Source organism: Neomonachus schauinslandi, chromosome 13, assembly GCF_002201575.2.
Source record: "Neomonachus schauinslandi chromosome 13, ASM220157v2, whole genome shotgun sequence".
NCBI classification, from domain to species: domain Eukaryota; kingdom Metazoa; phylum Chordata; class Mammalia; order Carnivora; family Phocidae; genus Neomonachus; species Neomonachus schauinslandi.
In genome coordinates, this window is record NC_058415.1 from 2,805,333 (window position 1) to 2,827,765 (window position 22,433).

Here is a 22,433-nt window from a genome sequence, read left to right on the forward strand (position 1 = left end):
GCTGAGTAGTGATTGTGATCTTCTCCTGATAGTGGCGTGGGCGGGCATCTAGGACAGTATCTTTCTGTCTGGAAAACTCAAGAGAATCTTGAGAGAGAAGATGCGTGTTTGGAAACCAGTAGCCACCTTCTGCAGAGGCGGTTTCAAAAATGGTGGGGAGAGACTCCCTCAAAAGGGTTGTTGTAGGTGCACACTGTCTGGAAATACCTTAGTTTCAGAAGGTGGGGTCTCCCCACCGCACACTTTGCTGAGACACGTGGAGGTTCTATCACAGGGATGGGACGCTGGTTGTCCCCAGAGAAGTTGATGGTATTTTTGGATCTCTGCCAGAAGATACTGAACTTCTTGGGGTTGTCAGTGAGAAGACTGTGTAACAGGCAGTCTGACGAGGGTGAGTGAGGTCCTGGGCTGGGCGCCTGATGCCCCTGTCCCCTCCGTGTCGCAGTCGGGGCGGTGCCGGTCCTCTCCAGAGACACCGCGTCGGGGAAGAAGGGCCACCACTTGAGCCAGGTGAAGACCCCGCACAACCCCTTGGACTCCAGCGCCCCGCTGATGAAGAAGGGGAAGCAGAGGGAGGTCCCCAAGGCCAAGAAGCCAACCTCGTTGAAGAAGGTATGTGGTGAAAGCAGGTGCTAGCAAACCTCACTTCCTGTCTGTGTTACCTCTTAGAGCTCTTAGCGTTTTCGGTTCTAACGTTCGCTCTGCTGGAATGTGCTTTCTCGAGATGTGTGCGCGACTCTCTGACAGTGACCCCCCCCTCCCTGAGTGGGATGGCAGAGGGTACAGAGCAGGGCGCCTCCGCTCCTGGAGGCGGGCTCTTTTTCTTTTAATACTTGGCAGGGATGCAGACAGAGAACCAGGAACGGGGGCCGTTGTGTTCTCCTTGTTCACCCTCGCTGCCCTCCTCCTCCCCTGGGCAGTCTGGCTGGTGCTCCGATTCTGGAATATGGGTTCTGTTGAGGCTGCCGCAGCCCCTGCTGTCTGGCCTGGGTCCTGCGTGCCCGGCTCTGCACACCTGGGGGACGTGGGCCCGGCCCCTGGGGGATGGAGGGCATGTCATGTCGCTGCTGTGAGGGCGCAAGAAGGCACGATGCCTGCCCGCTGAGGTTGGGTGGCTTATTTTGCAGAAGGGCTTATTTTTAAGGACAAGTATTTAGGTATTTTAATCGCTTATTTCATTTTAAAGATTATTTTGAAAGAACGGCAGGAGAGAAAGCAGCAGCGTCTCCAAGAAAATGCTGTGAGCCCAGCTCTCGCCAGTGATGCTGTACCGGATGGTGAGAGCGGTGGTGACGAGGCCCTCGAGCCGGCCGACCCCTCAGGTACCGAGCGCGCTTGCTTGCTGCCCAGGGGAGCCCTGCAGCAGGGGCAGGGGTGGGCACGGCGGGGGAGCCCTATGGCAGGGGTGGGCGTGGGCACAGCAGGGGAACACTGCAGTCGGGGTGGGTGCGGGCACAGCGGGGGGGTGGGGGGAAGCCTGCAGCAGGGGCGGGGGCGGGGGCGGGCACGGCGGGACAGTGCTGCTGGCCTTGAAAGCAGAATGCGGCTGCTGTCCGAGTCCGACTTGCTGGGAAGAGGGCGTCCCCATGGGCCGGTAGAGCTCCTGGTGCCTGTGGCTTTTGGGGTGCGGTCTAAGGGACAGAGGGACGAGGTCCCCAGGTGTGATGTGTGTGGCATCGGATGGTCCTCGGAGCTTGAAGTGGCCGTGAGAATGAACGCCACTCACTGCGAAGCTGCTTTTCAGCAGTGTGAGAGTCCCGGCGTCAGAGAAAGTGTTAGCAGGCCTTTTACGGAGCTGTGTGTTGAGAACAGTACACAGATCGTAAGTGTGTGGCTTGAGGACTTGTCACCTTTGTCATCCTGCTGAGGGCCGCTCCAGAGACGCTGCCCCGTGAAGTGCGCTCAGGTCTTCTCCGCCCTCAGCCTGTGTGCCCAGCATGGGGGCGGCTGTGCCGACTCGCTTCTCCGGGGTGTTGCAGAAGGGCCGGAGGCGTCGCCGTGCTCTGCGCCCATGCTGGAGGGCAGGTCAGAAGAGCTGCCGAGAGCGGAGCTCCAGAAGGAGGTAGAGGGCTGCCACCTCGTTCCCAACGGCGCTGGCTGCCCCAAGATCCACAGCCGGAGATTCCGGGAGTGAGTGACCACAGGGCCGTGCCCGCGTGGGGCCTGGGGCGGGGGTGTGCTCGCTCTGGTGTTGAGCGTGGGGCTGTCCTGCGCCGACCTGCTCAGGCCGCCAGGCCAGGCCCTGGCTTTCCTCCTCGTCAGAACCCACGTCAGGGCCACCTTATCTGCTTCTGTGAGGTCCTTGTCCTCACGTGCTGCTGAGGTGTGCGCTGGGGGGCTGGGCAGTGTGGTGACATCTCCCTTTCACGGTCTGGTGTCTCTGGGTAGTTTCTGAGGGGACTCTGCCTGCTCCCGTCCCACTTCTCTTCAGGGCACATTCCACGTGTGGGTCTCTGTGGGCAGTAGCTGCCACGGAGCATGTGGCGGGCCATCGGGGGGCCGCGGGGCGCAGAGCCTTTGTCCCTCGTGGTCGGGAGCGGGGAGGATGTGAAGTCTGACCGTCAGGAGCCCCAGCTCTGCGGCCGGGCCGCTCCTCGCAGGGATTCCCGAGGGGCCCCCGCCAGCGGGCACCTTGTCTCAGTTACTGCAGCCAGATGCTGAGTAAGGAGGTGGACGCCTGTGTGACGGATCTGCTGAAGGAGCTGGTGCGCTTCCAAGACCGCATGTACCAGAAAGATCCAGTCAAGGCTAAGACCAAACGCCGACTCGTGCTGGGGCTGCGGGAGGTCCTCAAGCATCTGAAGCTCAGGAAACTCAAGTGCATCATCATCTCTCCCAACTGTGAGAAGATCCAGTCGAAAGGTACCGAGCACTGTGGCCCCCGGCCCGGCTGCTGGGGCGGGTTTGGTTTTCTTTGTTCGTACCTGAGGGCTGTGTTTGCAGCTTCACCTGACCACCCAGTGTCCTGCTCTCGGAGGCAGCCAGGCCCCTGTGGGTGCCGGCTAATGGTCCGGCCAGTCGGTGCAGGCCTCTGGCGGGGCGGGGTGGAGAGGAGGCGGGGGGCCTCCAGAGCTCACGCTGCGGGAATCCTGTGACCGGCAGCCCGGCAGCCCGGCACTCCATTGCCAATTGACTTGCTCAGTCTGTGAGCACTCCCGGCTTGTCCAGGGGCTTGGCCACTTTACCGGCCCCAGCAGGTTGGCTGTGTTTTGTGGGATGCAGCGGGCTGGGTGAGGTGACGGACATGGGCTGTGTGTTAGAGGGACGGGTAGTCAGCAGCCTGTGTCCTGTGTCTTCATTTGCCGGGGGGCCGAAGGGAGCCTTCCCCGGGCACGGGCCTCTCTCCCACGTTGGACAGGTCACCTTGCAGGGCCGAGTCTGGATCCTACACTGAGCTTTCCTGGGTTCCGTTTCGCAGCTGGAGACTTGAGGTTTCCTGGCTTGTGTGGGGCCCCCGGGGCCTGAGAGCAGCCGCTGGACCTGCTCACTGCCCGGCCAGCTCGCCCTGGTCCTAGCTCAGGGCAGGCCCTGACACTGAAATAGGGCAGAAGGGGACTTGGGGCCTCTGTGCTTCGGCTGTGTGTTGGCCGCGCCCCTCCCTTGGGGTCCCCTCACAGCTCTGGGCTTCAACACGAGTCTGTCCTCCAGCTCCTGGCCCGTGGCCTGAGCCTCCTCCAAGACCGTTGGTGCCTGGGGTGCTCCACAGCTTCACCTGGGCCCCTTGGGGTGCTCTGCACCTCCCTGCAGCTGTGCCCTGGGGGCGGCCTCCCAGCTCCTGCTGGGGAGCGGGCTGTGCTGACGCCGGCTCGAGTGCTGAGGGAAGGCCTGTGCTGGGGCTCGCAGCCCAGCCTCCCGGCTCTGCGCCCGCTCTCCGTCGTCCTCCCTCCTCTCTGGAGGCGGCTGGGCGCTGCCCTGTGCCCGAGGCTCTGGGAGGAGGGCGGGTGGCTCGCGGGGCCCCCCTGCGCTGCTGTCCTCTCAGCCTTTCCTTGGTTCTGTTTTCTGTTAAGGAATCCTAACGGCTTCCTCTAAGCTTCAGCACAGTTTCCCATTTCTGCTATTATTTCCAGTTTCCGGGAGCAGTTTTTGTTGTCCCGAAGTCTCCGTGTTTGTTGCCGCCGCTGCTGCTTTGGGGCCAGATCGACACCCTGAGTCTCTTGCAGAGAGGGTGTAGGGGTGCGTCCGCCCCTAGAAGCGCAGGGCCCGGCGTTGCCTGGGTGACGCAGGTGCGCACGCCAACTGCCCTCACCTCCTCTGAACGTCCGTCTGCATGGAACGTGCCCGGACGCTGGGCTGTAGACGGCGGGCTCGGGGCTCCCCCACTCGCCCCGCTGTCAGGTCGGCGCGCCCAGTCGTCCGTTTGCGTCCCAGCTTCCTGCTCTCGTCTCGGGTTCTCCTGTGATTCGTGTCTTTAACAAACAGACCAGGGAATGAGTATGTGTGTGCAGTGGGCACCACACCGTGCTTCCCCTGTGAACTGCCTTTCTCCTGGTGGGGGGGTTGCCTGGGTCGAGAGGCATCTGCGTTGGCGGTAGGTTCAGCTGCGTTCGTCGTCATCCGTTCTTGTGCATTTTTTTATTTGAGGCCGAAGGAACTCGATTCTTCTTGGAAAAGCTCGCCAATGGCTTGCAGTATTTTAAGGTAGAACTTGGCATCCTGGCCTTGGGCTGTGTGGAGTACCATGTGCGGAGCGGCATTTTGCCTGGTAATGCTGAGCTTGAATTGTACGTGGCACTTGTCTTGAGCATTTTGCTTGTTCTGAGTGTGTTGTCGTCAGTCCTGGGAAGTGGGCCCTTGGAGATGCTTTCAGCTCCCACTGAGCCTGCGGGCTGGGTGCTGGGTGGAGCAGAACTGTCTAGGCTTGCCACTGTCAGGCCCAGTCTCCCAGAGTCTCTCCCAGGGGAGTCCCACAGGATGCGCATGTGGGGTGCTGTCTGCAGGGACCGTGAGCCTCCTCATTCCCACCCCGTAGCCCCTCTTACCAGTTAGCATGGTGGGTGCCCTCCGGAAACCCAAGTCCTGACGTCAGCCACAGGCCACCTGGAAAGCAGGCCTTTGAAGGGACAACAGCCATGGCGCCGCTGCGCGGAAAGTATTTGTGGTCGGCCCCGGGGCTGGGGGACACGAGGCAGAGAGAGACCACGTGGCAGGCGTCAAGGGGCACGGGAGTCTCCGGCGGGAAGTTGGGAGTAACTGTAGTTCTAGCTGAGGATCTCGCGCCCCTCGCCCGCCGTCTCCCGCCTGCTTTCCCTGCCGGCCCAGAACTGAGGCCTTCCTTGAGTGTCTGTCCCCAGAGCTTGCTTCCTCCTCTCCTTCCTCGGTCTTCAGGTGGACCTGGGTCGGGCGTGGGCAGAGCTAAGGGATGTGGGGCCTAAGTGTTCATCTCTGGTGACACCGGCTGCAGAGTGACGTCCCAGTTCCCAGAGCAGCGGATGTGCTTTTTTCTCTTGAAAGAACATTGGATGATCCTACAATTAGTGCCAGGTGACGGGGCCACGGGAGACATTTTCTTCTCCGGCAGATGTCGTGGGCCCCGTCCGTAAGTCCGTCTGCACGCAGGTTGCTGGGGCCGTGCCGTGCGGTGAGCCAGGTGCTAGGTTTCCTTTCAAGGAGTAAGCCCCCCAGATGCCTGCAGCCCCCCAGAGGCAGCCAGCATTGCCACATTTGATGGGTCCTTGGTAGTCCAGGTAGCCAGAGAGGTCTGGCGTCCCGGCGCTGTGGGCCCCTTGCGGGGAGCTCACCAGCAGTCTGGGGGCCCGGCTGTGAGCACCGTGCGCACACTTGCTTTGCTCAGACGGTACCGACAGACATCCTGGCTCTTTCCAGACGTCTACAGCTGTGAACAAGGACGCACCTTGCATCCTGTCCTTTCTACTTGTGGGAACATCTCTGTGGGGCCCCACTGAGAGCGCAAGGGCAGGTGCATTTGAGGGTCCATGGGTTACGCCCCTGCTGCTTGTTCGAGCGGTGCACCCAGAGCAGCTCGTGCCCAGTGCCCGGCTCCAGCTCCGGCCCCGGCTCCGGGGAGGCTGTTTGCATTTTTCTTGGGAGGGGAGGGCGAGCAGCCTCTTTCTTGTTGAAGAGCTTGGTGGTTTCAGTGAACTGTTGGTTCATGTTCTTTGCCCATTTGTCTTTTGGGATTTTGACCTTTTTAATAGTGACATGTGGCTTTTTATATAATAAGAAAGCTCTTTGGGTAAGAGTTGTAATTGTTATTTTGGTTTGTCATTTGCCTGTTTTTTAAACGTTTTTTGGCTGTGCAGAGACTTTGGGTGTTGTTACCATACTGATGTTTTTTATTCTTGTGATTTTATTGCGTTTAGATTTTATGGCATTTCTCCACCTTAACACGCCAAGATTATTAGTAGGTTTTTTAATATTGTTTTTCTGGTTCTTCCATGTTTTCATTTTCGTTTGCTTAGGTAGACTGTATTTCTTCTCAGAGGGATCTTTCCAGAGGCCGACCCAGTTGCCCTTCCCCTGGTGCCTCACAGTGCACCTTCCGCCAGAGCCTCCGTTCTGCACCCCGCATCCCCACCTTTACGCTCTCGTACCCGATGATGCTAGCCTCATGTCATCTTCCTTTTTCAAAAGGCTGGTTCTCACTTGTGTATTTTTTTCATATTCTTTATTCCTCAGGAGTAAGCGCATTTCCACGTTTTAGGTTGACACAGAATTGGTCTGTTGTGCCTGGGATGAGTATGGCCGAGGCCATAGGTGCCTCCGTGTAGATGTTCTGTTGTGTCTCTGGAGCGCCTGGAAGCCGCCCTGTGCAGCTTCTGTACTTGGGACAAACCTGTTCCTGCCTGCGGTGATCTTCCGTGGCTGTCCGTGCGCGTCCTCTCTGGCCCCACTGGCCTGTGTGAGGACTTGTGATTTCCGCGTGACGTGTGCACAGACACACACGTGTACTTCTCCCGTAGTAGAGATTCGGGGCTGCTGGGCCCCCCGCGTGGCGGGCACATCACCTGCACGCACAGCCTCCCTTGGTCCTTCTCACCGTGCCTCTCCCGCTCTCCCGGCGCACAGACCCTACCTGGCACCTTGCTTGGCAGCAGGGCGGGTGGTGGAGGGCAGGGAGCCCGCGGCCGGGCCCTGTCGGCATCGGATACTTGGTGACCTCTCTGCTCCAGGGTCCCATCTGTGCGGGCGCGGCCCCTCCCTTGCCGGGTTCTTGTGCGCACACAGGAGCTCGTACTTGATAGGTAGTTAACCAGTGGCCCAGCGCACAGTGAGCGTTCGGTGACTATTCACTAAGTGCAGTACTGTGATTTATAAGCGACACCTATTTGGTCACTCAGATGACTGAGAGAGATTTCTCCTTCCTGTTGGGTTTTTGTCTTCGGTTTCTGGCTCTCACCTTCTAATACTCTGGGTGACTACGGTAAAGGTGTTATGGTAATGAAGGTGACCTTCGGACCTGCCCAAAGGCAGGGCCTGGCTGCCAGGGGGGCCAACCGGGTCACTGGGGCGTTGGAAACTCGGTCCCATCCCCACCCCACCCCTACCCTTGGCCTCCGGGCAGGCGGCTGGAGGTTGAATCAGCCAAAGGCCAGTGATGCAGTCAGTCCTGACTGTGGTGAAGTCTCCCTAATCCCCCGGACGGGGCTAGGAGAGCCCGCTGGTCGGCGCCCGGGGTCGGGTTGCGGGGGAGGAGTGGCGCCGCGGATGGGCAGGCCTTGCGTCTCTGCCCTGGCCGGGATTGCGGTGCCGGTCCCGTCCTTAGACCGGGCAGACGCAGGAAGTGATTCCCTGCGGTGAGTCCTGTGAGCCTCTGGCACATGACGGGAGCGTGAGGAGAGCGTGTCGGAGCCCGCAGCGGGCAGCCCTGTGGTCGGAGGCTCGGGTGACACTGAGGCTTGGCGGGCCCGACGCGGGCATGGGCGGGCCCGCGCTGCTGGTGTCTGAGGTTTGCTTGGTGCTGTGGGTGCCCACCTCCCCCCCCATGTCGGGATTCAGGGTGGGGGCTCTTCTAAAACACGGAGGCCTCACTTCCATTAGGCTAACGACAGAGGGGTGTTTTATTCCGCTGAGGACGTGTCTCTTCGGGAGAGTTGATTTCTCCCACGTGGCTGAGAGAGCGATGCCCTCGCGGTGGCGGCCTTGTCCTGGTGGCGTCAGGCACGGCCCGCTGGGGGGTGTCGCCACGTGCAGAAAAAAGCCCTTTGCGGCCAGTATCAGCGCCACGCCGCGTGTGACGCATCTCCCTGTCGTTCCGTTGTCCCTGACCAGGTGGGCTGGACGACACGCTGCACACCATCATCGATTATGCCTGTGAGCAGAATATTCCCTTCGTGTTCGCGCTCAACCGCAAAGCTCTGGGGCGCAGTTTGAACAAGGCCGTTCCCGTCAGCGTGGTGGGCATCTTCAGCTACGACGGGGCCCAGGTGAGCTGGGGGTGTCGGGGGTGGGAGACACGGGCTCGCGTGCAGCGTGCCCACAGGCAGCCCTGAGCCTGGGGGCGGCAGGCTGGAAGGCAGGACGGCGCATCCCCTGGGGTCAGGGTGTCACCCGTGCGCTCCCTTCTGCCGCAGGACCAGTTCCACAGGATGGTCGAGCTGACGATGGCCGCCCGGCAGGCGTACAAGACCATGCTGGAGAACGTGCGCCGGGAGCTGGCTGGGGAGCCTGGGCCCCCGGCTCCGGCCAGCCCGCCCGTGCAGGGCCCCGGCGGCTCGGCGCAGGACGGCCCCCCTGCCCCTGCGCCCGGGAGCGAAGAGCCGTACTACAGTGAGTGCTGGGGAGGGCTGAGCATCCTCAAGCTCGCGTCGACTGAGGAAGGGGCAGAGCGCCCGGATAGCGGCAGGGCCTCTCGGCGGCAGAAGGCCGGGTTGGTCCCAGCTGTCGTCTTCGGGCGGGGCTCAGACCTCGGGTGGCACCTGCAGAGTGCGGCCTTGAGCCCCGTGGTGTCCCCGGGGGAAGGTTAAGGCCAGCGGGCGCCGCGGGCTCACGGATACCAACAGAGCGGGGCGGCGGGGGTGGGGGGGTGGCTGGGGGGGTTCCTTGCCAGGCCTGTGTAGGGGCCTGAGCCCCTGGGCAGCGTGCTTCCCAGTCGAGGCTGCCCCGACTGTCCCCGCGTGTCGCTCAGCTGTGCCACGTTGTCGTTTTTAGTTGAAATCTGGAGAAGACACCTGGAAGCGTACAGTCGCTGTGCTCTGGAGCTGGAAGACTCGCTGGAGGCTTCAACCTCTCAGATGATGAACCTGAATTTATAGAAGAGTTGTTTGTGTGTGTTGTGTGGGGTGAGGAAGGGGTGCGTGAGACTTGGGGCCTTGCTCTTCTCAGGTCTCCGTGGACCTGCTGTGTTCTGTGTGGCTGCAGAGTTGGGAGGTGAAGCCAGGATGCGTATCCCGGGAAGGGGCCCTCGGCTGTGCTGGCGGGAGCCTCGCCCAAGAGCCCCGAGATGCAGCTTTGGATCTGAGCACACGGAGTCTGGAAAAGCCCGGACGTGTAGCCCCCTGAGTTCTCTGCTATGAAGGAAACCCCCTCCGATGCGGAAGAGCTGAGCCGTGTCAGTGTGTGGAAGGCGCCGGGGCCGGGTGGTGGGGGGTGGGGGCCTTTCTGCGGACCTGGCTTTTTGGCCGCAAGATTTGGGGATACTTGGAGGGTCTGCTAAAATGAGCCTCAGAAGGAAAATCGGTTCTATAACCTGTGACCTTTTGACATGAATTACTCATTTTTGTTTTTATTTTTCAAAGAAGCCGTGTATATTGAAGTTTCTAAATTTCAGTTTTGATAATCTGCAGATGTTTTCTTTCTTTCGTAAATGAACGTATTCTGAATGTGGTTTCTGTCTTGGAGGCCAGCAGGATAGAAGTTTGCTTTCATACTTTGCTGTAAGTAAGAGGGCTTATTTATTTTGAATAAAGAGCGATGATTTGGTCACCCCGCCGTCTCAGGCTTCTCGGGGTTCCTAAGTCCCAGTGCAGCCCCTCAGGTGCGTTGTGTGAAGGGAAGAGGTTTGCGGTGGGGACGCTGCCTCTGCCCGTGCGCCCCAGTACCGTCACCCAGGCGGCGGCAGGACGGAGCTTCGCCGCCGGGCGCGTTCGGGGCGAGCCGCGGCGCACATTGGCCTTGAGCGCACCGTGAGGGGCGATCGGTCGTGTCGGGCGTCGTACGTCTGAGAGGCGAGTGGCCCGTGGTGAGGTCAGGGCGGGCCGTGTGGCCGGGCTGGGGCGTGGGAAGCAGCGTTTGTCCTGTCGAGCGCACACCTGCCATTCCTAGCGCGCCCGCTTCTCAGAGCCGTTGAAGTGGGGGCCGTGTGACGCCCCGGGTTTCTCCTGGGGTGGGGGGAGCCGGGAGGAGCGCACAGGGCAGGGCTTTCCTGCCCTGCGTCACCAGGTGCCCTGTCCACTGTCGTGGGTTTGAAAATCGGAGATGGTGGGAGAGGGGAGGTCCTGCAGTTCACCTACAAGGAGAGCGTGACGTTTACAGTTTACGGCTTGCAGCAGGGGATGCCGGCCTTTGCTGAGCGCCCCGGCCCCTGGCGGGTGCGCGGCGCTGCTCTGGGGGCAGAGAAGCCGAAGCAGAGCAGGGAGGCGTGAGCTCTGCGTCGGCCCCGGAGGGTGCGCTGCTCGGGTGACTTACTGCTGGGGTTGGCCCGGCCACGGTGTCCCTTCCGTGGCAGAGGCTACGGCGGCCGGTGACGCCCCTCCCAAGCACACGCTCTGCTCACTGTGTTTATTTCTGTTTATTTTCTCAACAGAGCAGAAAACCCAAACTCCTCTTCTAAGCACGGGTCCCACCAGAACCCTCCCCACTGGGCTCAGGGCACACGTCTCGTGGTGGTGTCGGCACACCCGGGGCAAGTCTCAGGGCCGCAGGGAGCAGCCCCCGGGAGGGCCCGGGCCGTGGAGCCCGTCCTGCGGGAGCTGTGACGCGTGCCCCGCCGGGCGCGGCCGGCGCTCTCACGGGCGATGCTGGTGCGCCGTGTGCTGGCCTGTCGGGCGGACCCGGCGTCAGAACGGGGAGTCGGGTGCAGGCTGCGCTCACAGGGAGGGACGGCTCCGTCTTGAACAGAGGCTTTGGGTTTGCGCGGACGGGTGTAGCCGTCGCTCCTTCAGCAGCACGTGTCCGCGGGGCCCAGGCTGCGCGGGCCAGGCCTTCGTGTCCCGCACGCACGGCGCGCCCCCAGGGTGCAGCGCTCGGCAGCACGAGCTCCCCCCCCACCGCCCCGTGGCACCGCCGGGAGCAGGACGGACCCGCCGGCACCACCGCACGCGAGCTCAGGGCACGCACAGAACCTCGTGGAGCAGCTCCCGTGCTTGGTGACGCGCGGAAGCCCGCAAAGCCTTCAGTGCCCGGGAGCTCCTGGAGGGTGGGGGGCAGGGGGGATACCTCCTGGTCCCTCGAGGTGTCAGGCCAGTTCTTGCCACTGGTGTCGCCGGGCCTGGCCCCTGGCGTGTGGGAACTCAGGGCAGGGTGGGCTGCACGCTCCTGGCCAGGACAGTTCGGCAAAGGCAGGGCAGCCACGCGGCCCAGCAGCGGTGCTTCTGGAAAAGGAGCCGTCACGCACACCGCTGTCCGCACGGTGTCCACACAGAAGCCGCAGCTTCTTAACCTTCCTGGTGTCCGTTTCTGCCGGACAGACTCTTCTGTGCCTTGTAAGCACCGAAGCTTTTAAAACCGTTCTGGCTGCTGTCGGAGAGGTTGAGGTGGGGCCACGTCTCAGCAGGCCAGGTGGCCGCCCACCGTCCTGGGGCGTCTCCGGGGGTGGCGTGGCCAGGGGCAGCAGGCTCGGCTGATGTCTACAGGCGGTCCTTGTCACAGCTTTCCTGAAAGAACATCGCAGCCCCCTTTGAGTTCCTGGCAGAACAGAGGCCCTTCTTGCCGCCCATGCCCCACTGTCCTAGACGCGGGAGGGGGCCTTCGGGGAGGGGGTCCTGCGTGGGCTAAGAGGGAAGGGATCAGTGGGAAACGCCCAACCTGTGTTGGCAACAAGGAGAGGCCTTGGGTGGCCACCGAAGCCGGGACGTTTGAAGGCCTGTAGTCGAGCCATGGGGCTCGTCGTCCAGTAACTCCCGGGCCTGGTGGCTGCTCAGATGGCGGCAGCAGCGACTCCGGAGGGAGGGACGCCTGTTCTGCCCCCCCCCCCCCACGTGCCGGGACCGGGCTCCCTGCGGGCTCAGCAGTCACCCTGCTCGGCCAGCGTCCAGCCAGAGCCAGCGGCCCTGCCTGCACACGCACCCCCCGAATGGCGTCTCCTCGAGACGCCCCGCCCCGCCCCCGCCATGCCGATGCTCCCCAGGCATCTGCCCCGGAGCTCAGAGCCGCGGGCTCCAGGAAGCAGAACGGCTCCGTGGGCCAAGCCCCAAGGCAACGGACGCCCTGCCGGCCCCTGCCCGCCGTCGGCCTGGCCACGTACCCACGCCTTCCTCCAGCTCCGCATCATGCGGTCATGCTCCCCGGCCACAGCCCTCCAGGCGGCGAGCTCTCGGGTCCACTGCTCCTGGTGGGTCGCCTCTGCAAGACAAGGCCGGGGGAGGGGCCAGGTATCAGCCTCGCAGGCCCTCGTGGCAGCCTGGGTTACCGAGGCCATCCCGAGAGCCAGGTTTTGGGTGAGGTGTTTGCTCCTCCAAGCCTGCCTTCCCCAGGCCACCAGCCCCAGTAGCAGCTGTTCCCCGCGGTCACGCTGGCCCCGTCCTCACCTCGCTTGAATCTTCTACCCAGGCAAGAGAGGGGCTGGCTCCCTACGTCTTGGGGCTGGTGCTGCCTCCCCTGGGAGGCCTGTCGCAAGTGAGGCCGGGGAGTCCGCACGGCTCAGCAGGCTGGCATCCCAGGACGCCCAGCTGCTACCTGCTCCGCGTGGCCCGTGTGGGAGCTTGAGGTTTTGGGAGTTACATGCGGGGCTGTCGGGACGGCACGAGCCCAACAGCCGTAGTTTCTCTGTCAAACTGCGTCCCTGATCCGGCCCGCGGCTCATGTTGCTAATTCCATAAACGGGTGCTAGGGACCTGAGCCCCAAGACACAAAACAGAACTCATTCTTCGAGCACAACTGGGGCCTGGGCTCCCCGGGTGGCCGCGGGGTAAGGGACAGCGCTCCAGAGGTGCCTTTGGGGGTTCTTAACCCACGGGGCTCTGCAGGGACTTCCGGTTCCCATCCTGCGAGAAGCCCTGCGTTCTCTTAGCCCCACGCAGCTTTAGGGGACATGGTGGGCTGGGCAGGCAAGCAGGCACCAGGCTGTCCCAGCTGCGCTGGTGTCTCCGGCTGCCTCGTGTGTGTGCGGGCCGCAGCGTGACTCGGGTGGAACCGCCTGCAATCTGTGTTGGGTCACGCTGCTCACAGGCTGGTGAGCTGGGTGACCGCGGGGCGGGGCAGAGCGGGGGAGGGGGAGCAGGGTCACCGGGGGCGCCCTCCAGCCTGTTTGCCGACAGTGCCTTTCTCGTGACTTCTGCGGGACCCCTCACAGTTTGTGAGTCACGTTTACGTGATGATTCCGATTGTCCTGATGGCAGCACGCAGGGCACTTTACAGAAATGGGAAGAACGGATTCTGGGCAGGAGTGAATATTTGCAGCTTTTTTCTCTCCCCAAACTCACACCAGAAGGACGGGGGCCTTTTCATCATCTCTAAGCACAGATGTAAATTCTTGAGGATGGACTGAGAAGGGGCACCTGGGTGGCTCAGATGGTTAGGCGTCTGCCTTCGGCTCAGGTCATGATTCCAGGGTCCTGGGATCGGGCCCCACATCGGGCTTTCTGCTCAGCGGGGAGCCTGCTTCTCCCTCTCCCTCTGTCTCCCCCCTCCCTGCTCATGCTCGCTCGCTCTCCGTATTTCTGTGTCTCAAGTGAATAAAAATCTTTAAAAAAAAAAAAAAAAAAAAGGATGGACTGAGAATAGGCGGGGAACCACAAAAACCTGGAAGTTGAAAGCAGAGGCACCGGTGGGGACGGAGCAGACCCGGGAAGGCTGAATTCTAGGCCGGCAGCGGGGAAACTGAGGCACACCCTCCCAGAGATGTTCGGGTGTTGGATAGGCTGTCACATGCACATTGCCTCCAAGGCTGTTTAGAAGCGGACGCGTGGCCCCCAGGGCCGCTCCCCGCTCTGCACCGCGCCAAGTGGTCCAACATCTGGGAGGATAGTTCCAGAAAAAGCACAGGACATAAAGTGGAGCAGAGTGAATGCACGTTGAGGAAAATCTCCCAGAGAGTGAGGGCAGGCTTCCCGGCGGCATGGGCCCGGCCAGGCCTGGAGACACCGAGGCGTGAGTGTTCCCCGTGTGGATGGCGGTCCCGGAAGGCCACGGGCGGAGCGCGTGGAGCCGGCAGCCGTGGGGCGAGCGTCCGCGTGGCGGGGGAGGGCTTTGAGGCCAGAACCGCACAGCCAGCCAGCTCCTCTCGGTGTGGAGACCGAGTGGGGGACCTCGGGCTCTCAGAACGCGGACCTCCCGGCCCCGCCAGACAGAAGCCCGGGTGAGACGGGGCGGGCACGTGCCCGCGGGGGCTGATGTGGACGGGGCGGCAGCGCAGCGGGGGTGAGAGGGCCGCCCACTTACCGTGTCTCCTGACGGTGACCTGCGCTCTGGAGGTCTTGTTGCCCGCGGAGGAGAGGACGGAGCAGCGGTACTCGGCGCTCTCTCGGGTGGCGTCCTGCAGCCAGCTGAGCACGTGGGTCCTGCCATCGAGCAGCACGTGGGTCTGCGTGGGGACACACGTGTGCAGTTCACGGCCGTTCTTCTCCCAGACGAAGTGAACGTCCGCAGGACCTGGGGGGACACAGACCTCTCCGGACCTGGTCCTGCTGCCACCACCTGTGACCAAAGGCTCTGCCTCCGCGTGGCCACCTGCTCTCCCAGCACCTAATGGGAGGGGGTCCAGCCCACCTGGGGGTGGGGCGACTCTCGGGGTCAGTATGGGGGCCAGGGCGTGGAGCAAGGCTGAAGACTCCTCTGTCCCTGCCGCCCCCTCCTCCCTGCTTGTGCCCGGCGTGGACAGGACCAGCAGCTGGGCTGGGAGCCATTTCTCAAAGCGGGATTCTACCTAGCTGCCCCCCAAGCTGGGAGGACGTAAGCTGCAGTGTCGTGGAGGACGGTCGTCAGAGCAAGGGCTGCAGTTCGCCGAGCAGGGAGAGAACCTGCAGCCAAAGGGTTAAGCCCAGGACCCAAAGCCGCGGCACCAGCTGGAGGAAGAGCTCCAAGACAACTTTCACGTGGATTTCTGTGTGACCGGCGTGGCACCTTCCACCTTTGGTCTCCTCCTCAGTGATGCACCGCGTTCAGGATCTTCAAAGAGCCTACCTCCCAAGGGAAAGTCAGACTCTCAGACCAGACGGTCCCACGAATGGACCAAGGCGGCGATCAGAACACAGACAGGGCCACCAGAGCTGTGTGTGTAAGAAGTTGGAGACAGACGACCAGGGGTCTCACACGTGACGTGACGGCCACCTGGTGGCGGCCACAGGCAGAACGGAATTCATGTGCCCCTCGGTCCTGAAAATCTTCCTAAGCCTTGCTTGTCACTCGTGAGTCACTGACGTTTAAGAAGACAGTAACACGGGGAAATGTCACCGTGTCAGAGGAGGAGCTCTCGAAGTACAGGCGTGTGCGCACATAGACACGCGCATGTAGACGCCCAGCAGAAAGGCCTGTGGGTGGCCGCTGCGCTGGTGGTGGCTCCATGCAGACGGCAGACTTCGGGACGCTTCCATCCTGCTCTTTACACTTCCCCGGGGTCCCAGATCCACTACGGCAGATACTGCTTTTGCAGCGAAAACGAGGCATCCTCAGGAAGGAAACGTGCCGTAGGCGGTCAGTCGAGGAAATTCTGGAAGGCTTTGCTCAACACCCTGGCCATGCTGGCCACAGGGACACAGCGTCTCCTCTTGTTTTCCGGGTGGGGTTTCTGGGTTTTTATTGTGTTGCTATAATTTGTTTTGCCCAGAGCGTTTTGTCGCCTGCCCATCGACAATTCTGTACGTGTCACACGTCCGTACGTGCGCACGCCTGACCGCTGCCCGTCAGCTGGCCCAGCCCCTTCCTGTGACCGCCGGGCGCGCCTCACGACAGCACGGGCCGTGCAGCCACTCCCTGGCGGCCAGCCGGCGGTGGAGCCCATTAGAGGGGATCCCGTGAGGCTGTGAACAGACACTGAAGCCCCTTCCAAAGAGCCTGGGCTCCCCCTCACCCCCAACTTCCCCGGGGTGACGTGCATGAAGACCCACCCAGGACTGCAGGCACCAGGGTGGGTCACAGCTTCCGGAAAGTTCTCATGGCCAACCCTGGTACAAAGGACTGGGGTGGCCTGAGCCGGCAGCGAATCATCACCCAGGGCCACATGGCCGGGGCCCAAGGGGGGGAAAATGCTCGGCTGACCACAGTGGGGGGGCTGGGGGTGGGGCACGGGCTGAACGCAAACTTCATGCCCTCGGTCCTGAAAAACTTCATCGCTCAATCTTTAAGTGTGTGTTTAGCCACAGTAAAGCTTTAAAAATGTTAGAGGGGTACTTACGTTCTACTTACTCTTTTTTAAAGCTATCCAGCTCCCTCTGAATGCAGAGAACAAGGAGGCAGAGTGACAGTTAGAACCCGTCAGCAGGGCCCGCACCCACCTACCCTGGGGGCCTTGTGCAACCCCACAGGGCCAGGCCCTCGTGCCCCGGGTGTGTGGCACCTCTTCTGGGCCCTGGAAAGGCTCCCCTGGCCTTGGGTTCCAGCACCTACCGCGGGGTCAACGAGGTGCAGGGGCCAGCGCCCTGCTCCTAGCCCGCCCTGCGCCACCTAAGGGGACTTGTGGCTGCAGAGCTGATTCTACTTCGTGACAAAACCAGAGCTCCTCAGAGCAGGGGCCTCTCACCAAGGGAGGACATCCGATTCTGGAAGTGGGGTCCTGAGAGCCCCAAGTTGGAGGGGGGTGTGATGGGTCCACTCTAAGTCCTCGGGCCACATCTGTGCCCGGCGTCCCCACTTGGCAAGCCATCCTCCGGGCATCCCCATGCATGTGGTCTACTCTGACCCTGGGGCCAGCCCCTCTTTGTGCTCACGCCCGCGGCCTCCCACCAGGCCCTGGCCACACCCGGGCGGGGGGGAGCGGCGGGGCGGAGGTGGGGGGGCTCACACCGGAGCCCTGGGGCCGGACAGTGTCCAGCACAGAAATGGGACCCGACTGGGGTGTCGGTCTCCACCACCCCAATTTCATCGGCCTTCCTTCTCAGAGTGCCCCAGCTTGTCATGAAACAGCAAGTACCCCGTGGTCGGCTGAAGAGTGACCCCCAGAATATCCAGGTCCTCCTAGTCCCTGGAGGCACATGTGGCTAAATGCGCTTTCCAGACACCGCAGTGGGGAGGTGGGAGGGTGGGGGGTCACTGGCCCAGGCATGCAGCCTCGCAGGGTGCCAGGTGTGGGGGACCGTCCCACGCACGAGTACCGCTCTGTAGAGGCACGTGGGTGATCGCAATGGAAAAGAGACCCAGATTTTGGCAAAAGCACCCTGCCAAACCTGCTAAGGATCGAGACCCCAGCAAGGTGACCCATCAGCCTTGCCCGCCCATGGAGGGGTCCCAACCCTTCTGGAAAATGACCAGCTCATGAGTCCGCTACCCCCACAGCCCAGCCTTGGCCTTTCTGGAGCCCCCGCCCCAAAATACACGCCAGCACCAGTGGCCGCTGTGGGTGCTCACGGGATGTTTCGGCTGCACACCTTCTACAGCCCCCGCGGTTCCCAGGGGCTTCAAGGGCTCTGATGTCCAACATCGTGGTTAAAACATAAAAGGCCATCAAAACCCTGAATAGTCAAGCGTCACCTGAAGTACAGCAGATCCGTTCTTAGCTTTAAAGATGCCTAAATCGACCGGGAGCACAGTCCCGTTAGGGCTGTGGGGGCCCGTGGGGGGGCAGACAGTGTGGACTGAGCCTGCTCTGGGCAAATGCAGAGCCCTCCCCCTCAGATGGAACGGGACATGCGGGCCCCCTGGGAAAGGCTGGTCCTTCCCGGGCCACCTCACTACCTCAGGTGGGGCCGTGGTGGAACAGTGGAAGGTTCTGGATGGGCCACGCTCCTGGAAAGCAAGGAGCATGGGAGGAGGAGGGCAGGGGCCTTGGTCCCTCTGCTCAGTCCACCCTGAGTGCCACCCCTCCACGCTGCGAGGCCACCAGCCATGGTCCCCATCCTTGGCCCGCAGTCCTGTTAGGTCCCACCTCGGAGGCACTGGCTGGAGATGGAAAGTCAGGAGGAGGGGACGCCCCTCCAGCTCCTAGACCTTGGCAGTGGCAGGGCGGGGGGGTGGCACGGCGGGGGGGTGTCCTGCCTCTGCCCCGTGGCCGGCCGTGCTTCCTGCCAGCGCCATAGGTGGGAACCACACCCCCTCCCCGGCTGCCCGCAGCTCCACCACTAACAGCCCGCGCTGGGGCTCCATTGAAGCCTGGCGTTCCCGCTCTGGCCCACAGTGGTCTGGGTCCCCCCAGTCACGGGGACAGCGCCCCGTGCGCGCATACCAGCTAACAGGTGCCTCCCCAAGAAGCCACATTTAAAAGCATTTGGCTCCCAGACACGTGGCCCGCCCGCACCCGCAGTGCTGGGTTGTGTGACCACCGCTCTCCCAGCGACAGGGACAACATCCGGCCCAGGAGCCACATGGGGGGCCCAGCACGGACCAAGGCCGGGCACGGAGCAGGCGACCCGGGGCAGCACGGACCTGCCCCCAAAGGTCTGTCCCCACAGCGCCCCACTCCCAGGCCACTTCCCTGCGGCCCACGCAGCCGGTCCACAGCCCCCACGGGGTGCGCCACAGCTCCCAGAGCCGGCTCCACACCTGGAGCAGCTTCTCGACAGGTTAAAATCTCAAACCACCTGTGCGCTTCTTACTCCCCTCTGGGCACAGAGACGGGGGCCCGGGCAGCGGCTCGGCCACCGCACAGCGGAGACCACGGCCGTGCAGCTGCCCGGCCTGATGTCTCCCAGGCCACCGGACTCTCAAGCTGTCCGCATTTCAACGCCGGCGCACGAGTCCAGAGAACAGCGCCCCGGCTGGAGGCTCTGGAGCTAATTTCTCAGATGCCACAGAGACGGAGCCCCGAATTGTCAGCAGACACACAATCAGTCCTATAAACGGGCAACTGGCCGACCGAGGCCTTGGGGCCAAGCCCAGCTCATCTGTGGGTGGCCTGGAGGCTCTGGACGGACAGCCGAGTATTCGCCACAGAAACCGTGGCCGTGAGGCCCACAGCAGTGGACACTGGCCCTTCCCGTCCGCAGGGGCAGCTCCGGGCAACAGTGCCTGCAGGCTGCAGCGAGCCCGCCCCCCGACCCCGTGCTCCCTTCCCCACCCCCCGACAGGTGCCCCGCTCACCTGTGGCCTGGCAGAAGAGGTGGAAGGTCCCCAGGGCGTGCACCTGCTGGGCCTGGTCGCTGAGGAGGGGCGGCAGCAAGGCAATGGGCAGGCTGCTGTCTGACCCCGAGGCCGAGGCCGGCCAGGGGCTTCGGGGAGAGGAAGCGGAGCCGGGGCCCCGACAGGACAGGGAGGAGGACCCCGGAGGAGGGAAGGGCACAGATGAGGCTGCGAGACAGAAGACAGAGAAGAAAGAGGCCACTGAGGCAGGTGTCCTCCGGATCCCACCGCATGCCAGAGGAAGGAAGCAGAGCAAGGAGGAGAGGGGGACCCAGGCTGTCCTGACGCCCGCCCCCCGGTCAGCGCCCCCAGGAGGGAGGGAGGCCTCCCGGCCGCGGCAAATCACGTGCCCACGTCAAGGATATAAGCTGCTCGTTTATTCGGTTACTTTTCAAATGTATACAATTCAAAGTAGAAAAATAAAAACAAAGTAAATCTTATAAAACACAAACGTTTACACCAAGACAGTCGAGTCCTATCATGCTGAAGGGGACGCTGTCCACACAGGGACACAGAAATCCATTTTATTGCTCTTTGCCACGGAAAGAGAGCCTCCTCTTGCAGGTGTTGGGGAAGCAGCAGGTGGAGTGTGACGTCACCGCGGTCAAACCGCCTCGCCCGTTTGCACCTCGAGAGGCCGCGCCAGGCCATGCGGGTCCACCCCGTGGCTCCGTGGGGTGCTGAGACACAGGCTTGTCTGGCCACCACCGCCCAGCTCGCTTGTAGGTGTGGACAGCTCTGTTCAGTTGTCCGTCTGCACGGGAGGTTTCGAGCAGCAGCTGTGGGCATCTGATCGTGAGACGCATGCCCCCTCAGCTCCGGGCCTGGCGGCGCCACAGACCCTGAAGACCCTGCCTGGCTCACGGGATAGCCCCCCACCGTCCTCTCTTCTTCGAAAGAGTTAAAACAGAAAAAAAAAAGTATAGAAAGAAAATCTCTCTGAAAATGATACTTCCCTCAAGAAATAAAATTAAAAAAAAAAAAAAAAGTGTGCTCAAGAGATGGTTTTGTCTACGTTTCTAAAAGCAGAAAGAACGCATTTAGCCAAAGTAAGTTTATCCCTGAGAATCGTAAGCAACGTAAGCTCTATCCTATCCTCACATAACAACAGAATCCAGAAGATGTACATCTACTAAATATTAAAACATCTGCTTTCGTAATTTAAAAAATAAATGACCTAACACAAGAAAAGTAAAGCCCTACAAAATAATCCCGTGGAAGAAAAGGTTCGTGCCAATCTGGACAACAGGTGCTAAGTTACCAATCTGATAAACAAAAATGCCATTTCCAATCTGGAATGAAATGCTCTTTCAGGGGCCACTGCTCTGAGGAGGGGGCGTGCCAGGCGTGGGGTCCGCGGGCCACCACGACGGGGCTCAGGGAGCCGGCACCACCACTCGCGGGCCCGTCCCAGACCGCGGTCCACCGCGGGAGGCCAGGACGCGCTGTTCGCCGCTTTCCAAAAGGACAAAGAGAAACCAAATCACAAGCTTGACCCGAGAGAAAAGACACAGAAGACAGGTGCACAGACATGGGCTCCCCATGCGGCCCCGGGCCGGGTGACCGACGGTGAACGGAGGCCTCCGCGCGGGCGCCTCAGTCCGCATCCACGTCCGCGTCCGAGTCGGCGTACTTGAGCTCGCACTTGACGTCGAAGGGCCTGTCCCGGGCCGGGAGGTCATCGAGCCGCTGTGAGTCCTCCCTGTCGGTGGGCACCCTGCTGGCCATGGTATCCTGCTCCGTCTCGTAGCCGGTGTCCAGGGCCGGCCTGGGCTGCCCCCCGTTCTGCTGGGAGAAGCTGCCCTGCTCCACCAGCGTCTCCTTCACGCTCTGCTCGAACTCGGAGAAGTCGGCCGTGGGCTGCTTTTTCCCCAGCAGCACAGCCGAGCGGAACTTCAGACACTGGCTGGGCAGGTAGCCCTTGTAGCAGTTGTAGGAAACGAGGCAGAGACAGAGCACGAAGAAGAGCAGGAACAGGAACATGAGCAGCCGGTTGTCACTGGACTTGAGATACATGGTCTTCTCAGAGTGCACCTGGGGGACCGTGTTGATGACGGTCTTGGGTCTGCAAGATACGCCGGTGGGCGCGGGGCTGGGCGGCGGCGGGGCCGGGGTCTGGGCCGGGGGGCCTGGGGTGGGCTCCGTCGACACTCTGAGGAGGGTCCTGTCCCCTTCGGCCCGGGCGGCCGGCAGGGTGGAGGCCGCCGGGGTCCTCGGGAGCACTCTGACCTCCAGAACGTGCTTGGCCACCACCTGCAGGGCCGTCCTGTTCCGGACCCTCTCCTCCGACAGGCACTGGTACACCCCACTGTCACCCTCCGACAGGTTGAAGATGAGCAAGTTCTTCCTGCCCACCAGGCTGTACTTGGGGCCCTTGGGCTCAAGCGCGTTGTTCTGGAACGTCCACACCACCCGGGCCAGGTTGGACTTTTGGGAGCATTTCAGTTCTGCCGTGCCACCATGCTTGAAAAAATGCTGCCGGAAACTTTTAGTTTCATCTGGAACATCAAAATAAACGTGCACAGCGTCAACAACCCGGCTCGCTACTTCACGTCTTTTAAAAATAGGTCAACACGCACAAGAGAACACAAGAGTTTCACCCACTGGAGCAACACGGAATCTTCCAGAACAACTAAGGAGATAAAGACATGCGTGACAGAATGGCATAGATGAGCCCCGGATGGCAGCCCAGTGGGACAAGGAACTCGGAAGCAACCGAACAGCAGAGATGGCGTCTGGCGCCCTGGCTCCCCGGGAGGCCGAGCGGCAGTGTGCAGAGTCGCACGCCACGTGCCTCTGCTGGTGGCTCCGGGGCTCGTGGCCTCTCGGTGCGCCCGGCGCCCCCTCCTGAAGCTGCCCCAGCTGTCGGGTCAGGGAGGGGAGCGTGGCTGCCTTCGAGGGGGCGAAGGGATGTGCCGGACCCCCACGGCCGGCGGTGGCCTCCGGAGGGGACGAGGACTCCTCTCTCAGCGCCCCTTCCTCCCACTCCCAGGACGTCCGGGGTCATTTAAGTGGCCCCAAGCTAAGCGGCAGAGAGAAGCGTCTCGAGAGCAGATGTCATGGGTTGGACGCCGAGTGCCTTCCAGTAAACACACACACTACGTGGCTTC

At 62.1% G+C, this 22,433-nt stretch overlaps 2 protein-coding genes across 8 annotated transcripts in view; one reads left to right on the forward strand and one right to left on the reverse strand.

The window, feature by feature from the left end:
• The window catches only part of SECISBP2 (SECIS binding protein 2), a 48,767-nt gene extending 38,883 nt beyond the window's left edge, over positions 1 to 9,884 (forward strand). For 4 of the 7 annotated variants that reach the window (XM_044920395.1, XM_044920396.1, XM_044920397.1 and 1 more), the window contains 7 exons: positions 446 to 612; positions 1,187 to 1,322; positions 1,983 to 2,130; positions 2,642 to 2,862; positions 8,230 to 8,384; positions 8,532 to 8,727; positions 9,109 to 9,884. In XM_044920395.1, the coding sequence (XP_044776330.1) occupies positions 446 to 612; positions 1,187 to 1,322; positions 1,983 to 2,130; positions 2,642 to 2,862; positions 8,230 to 8,384; positions 8,532 to 8,727; positions 9,109 to 9,212 (1,127 nt within the window). In that variant the 3' untranslated portion in view covers positions 9,213 to 9,884. Of the gene's footprint in view, positions 1 to 445; positions 613 to 1,186; positions 1,323 to 1,979; positions 2,131 to 2,641; positions 2,863 to 8,229; positions 8,385 to 8,531; positions 8,728 to 9,108 lie in introns of all 7 variants that reach the window. The other 3 variants (XM_021694343.1, XM_021694344.1, XM_021694345.1) reach the window with 1 other exon arrangement.
• A 9,796-nt stretch (positions 9,885 to 19,680) lies between these two features.
• Positions 19,681 to 22,433, reverse strand: part of SEMA4D (semaphorin 4D) — a 95,286-nt gene continuing 92,533 nt past the window's right edge. Inside the window, exon 17 of the mRNA XM_021694376.2 lies at positions 19,681 to 21,821. Within this exon, the coding sequence (XP_021550051.1) occupies positions 20,920 to 21,821 (902 nt within the window). The 3' untranslated portion in view covers positions 19,681 to 20,919. The remainder of the gene's footprint in view (positions 21,822 to 22,433) is intronic.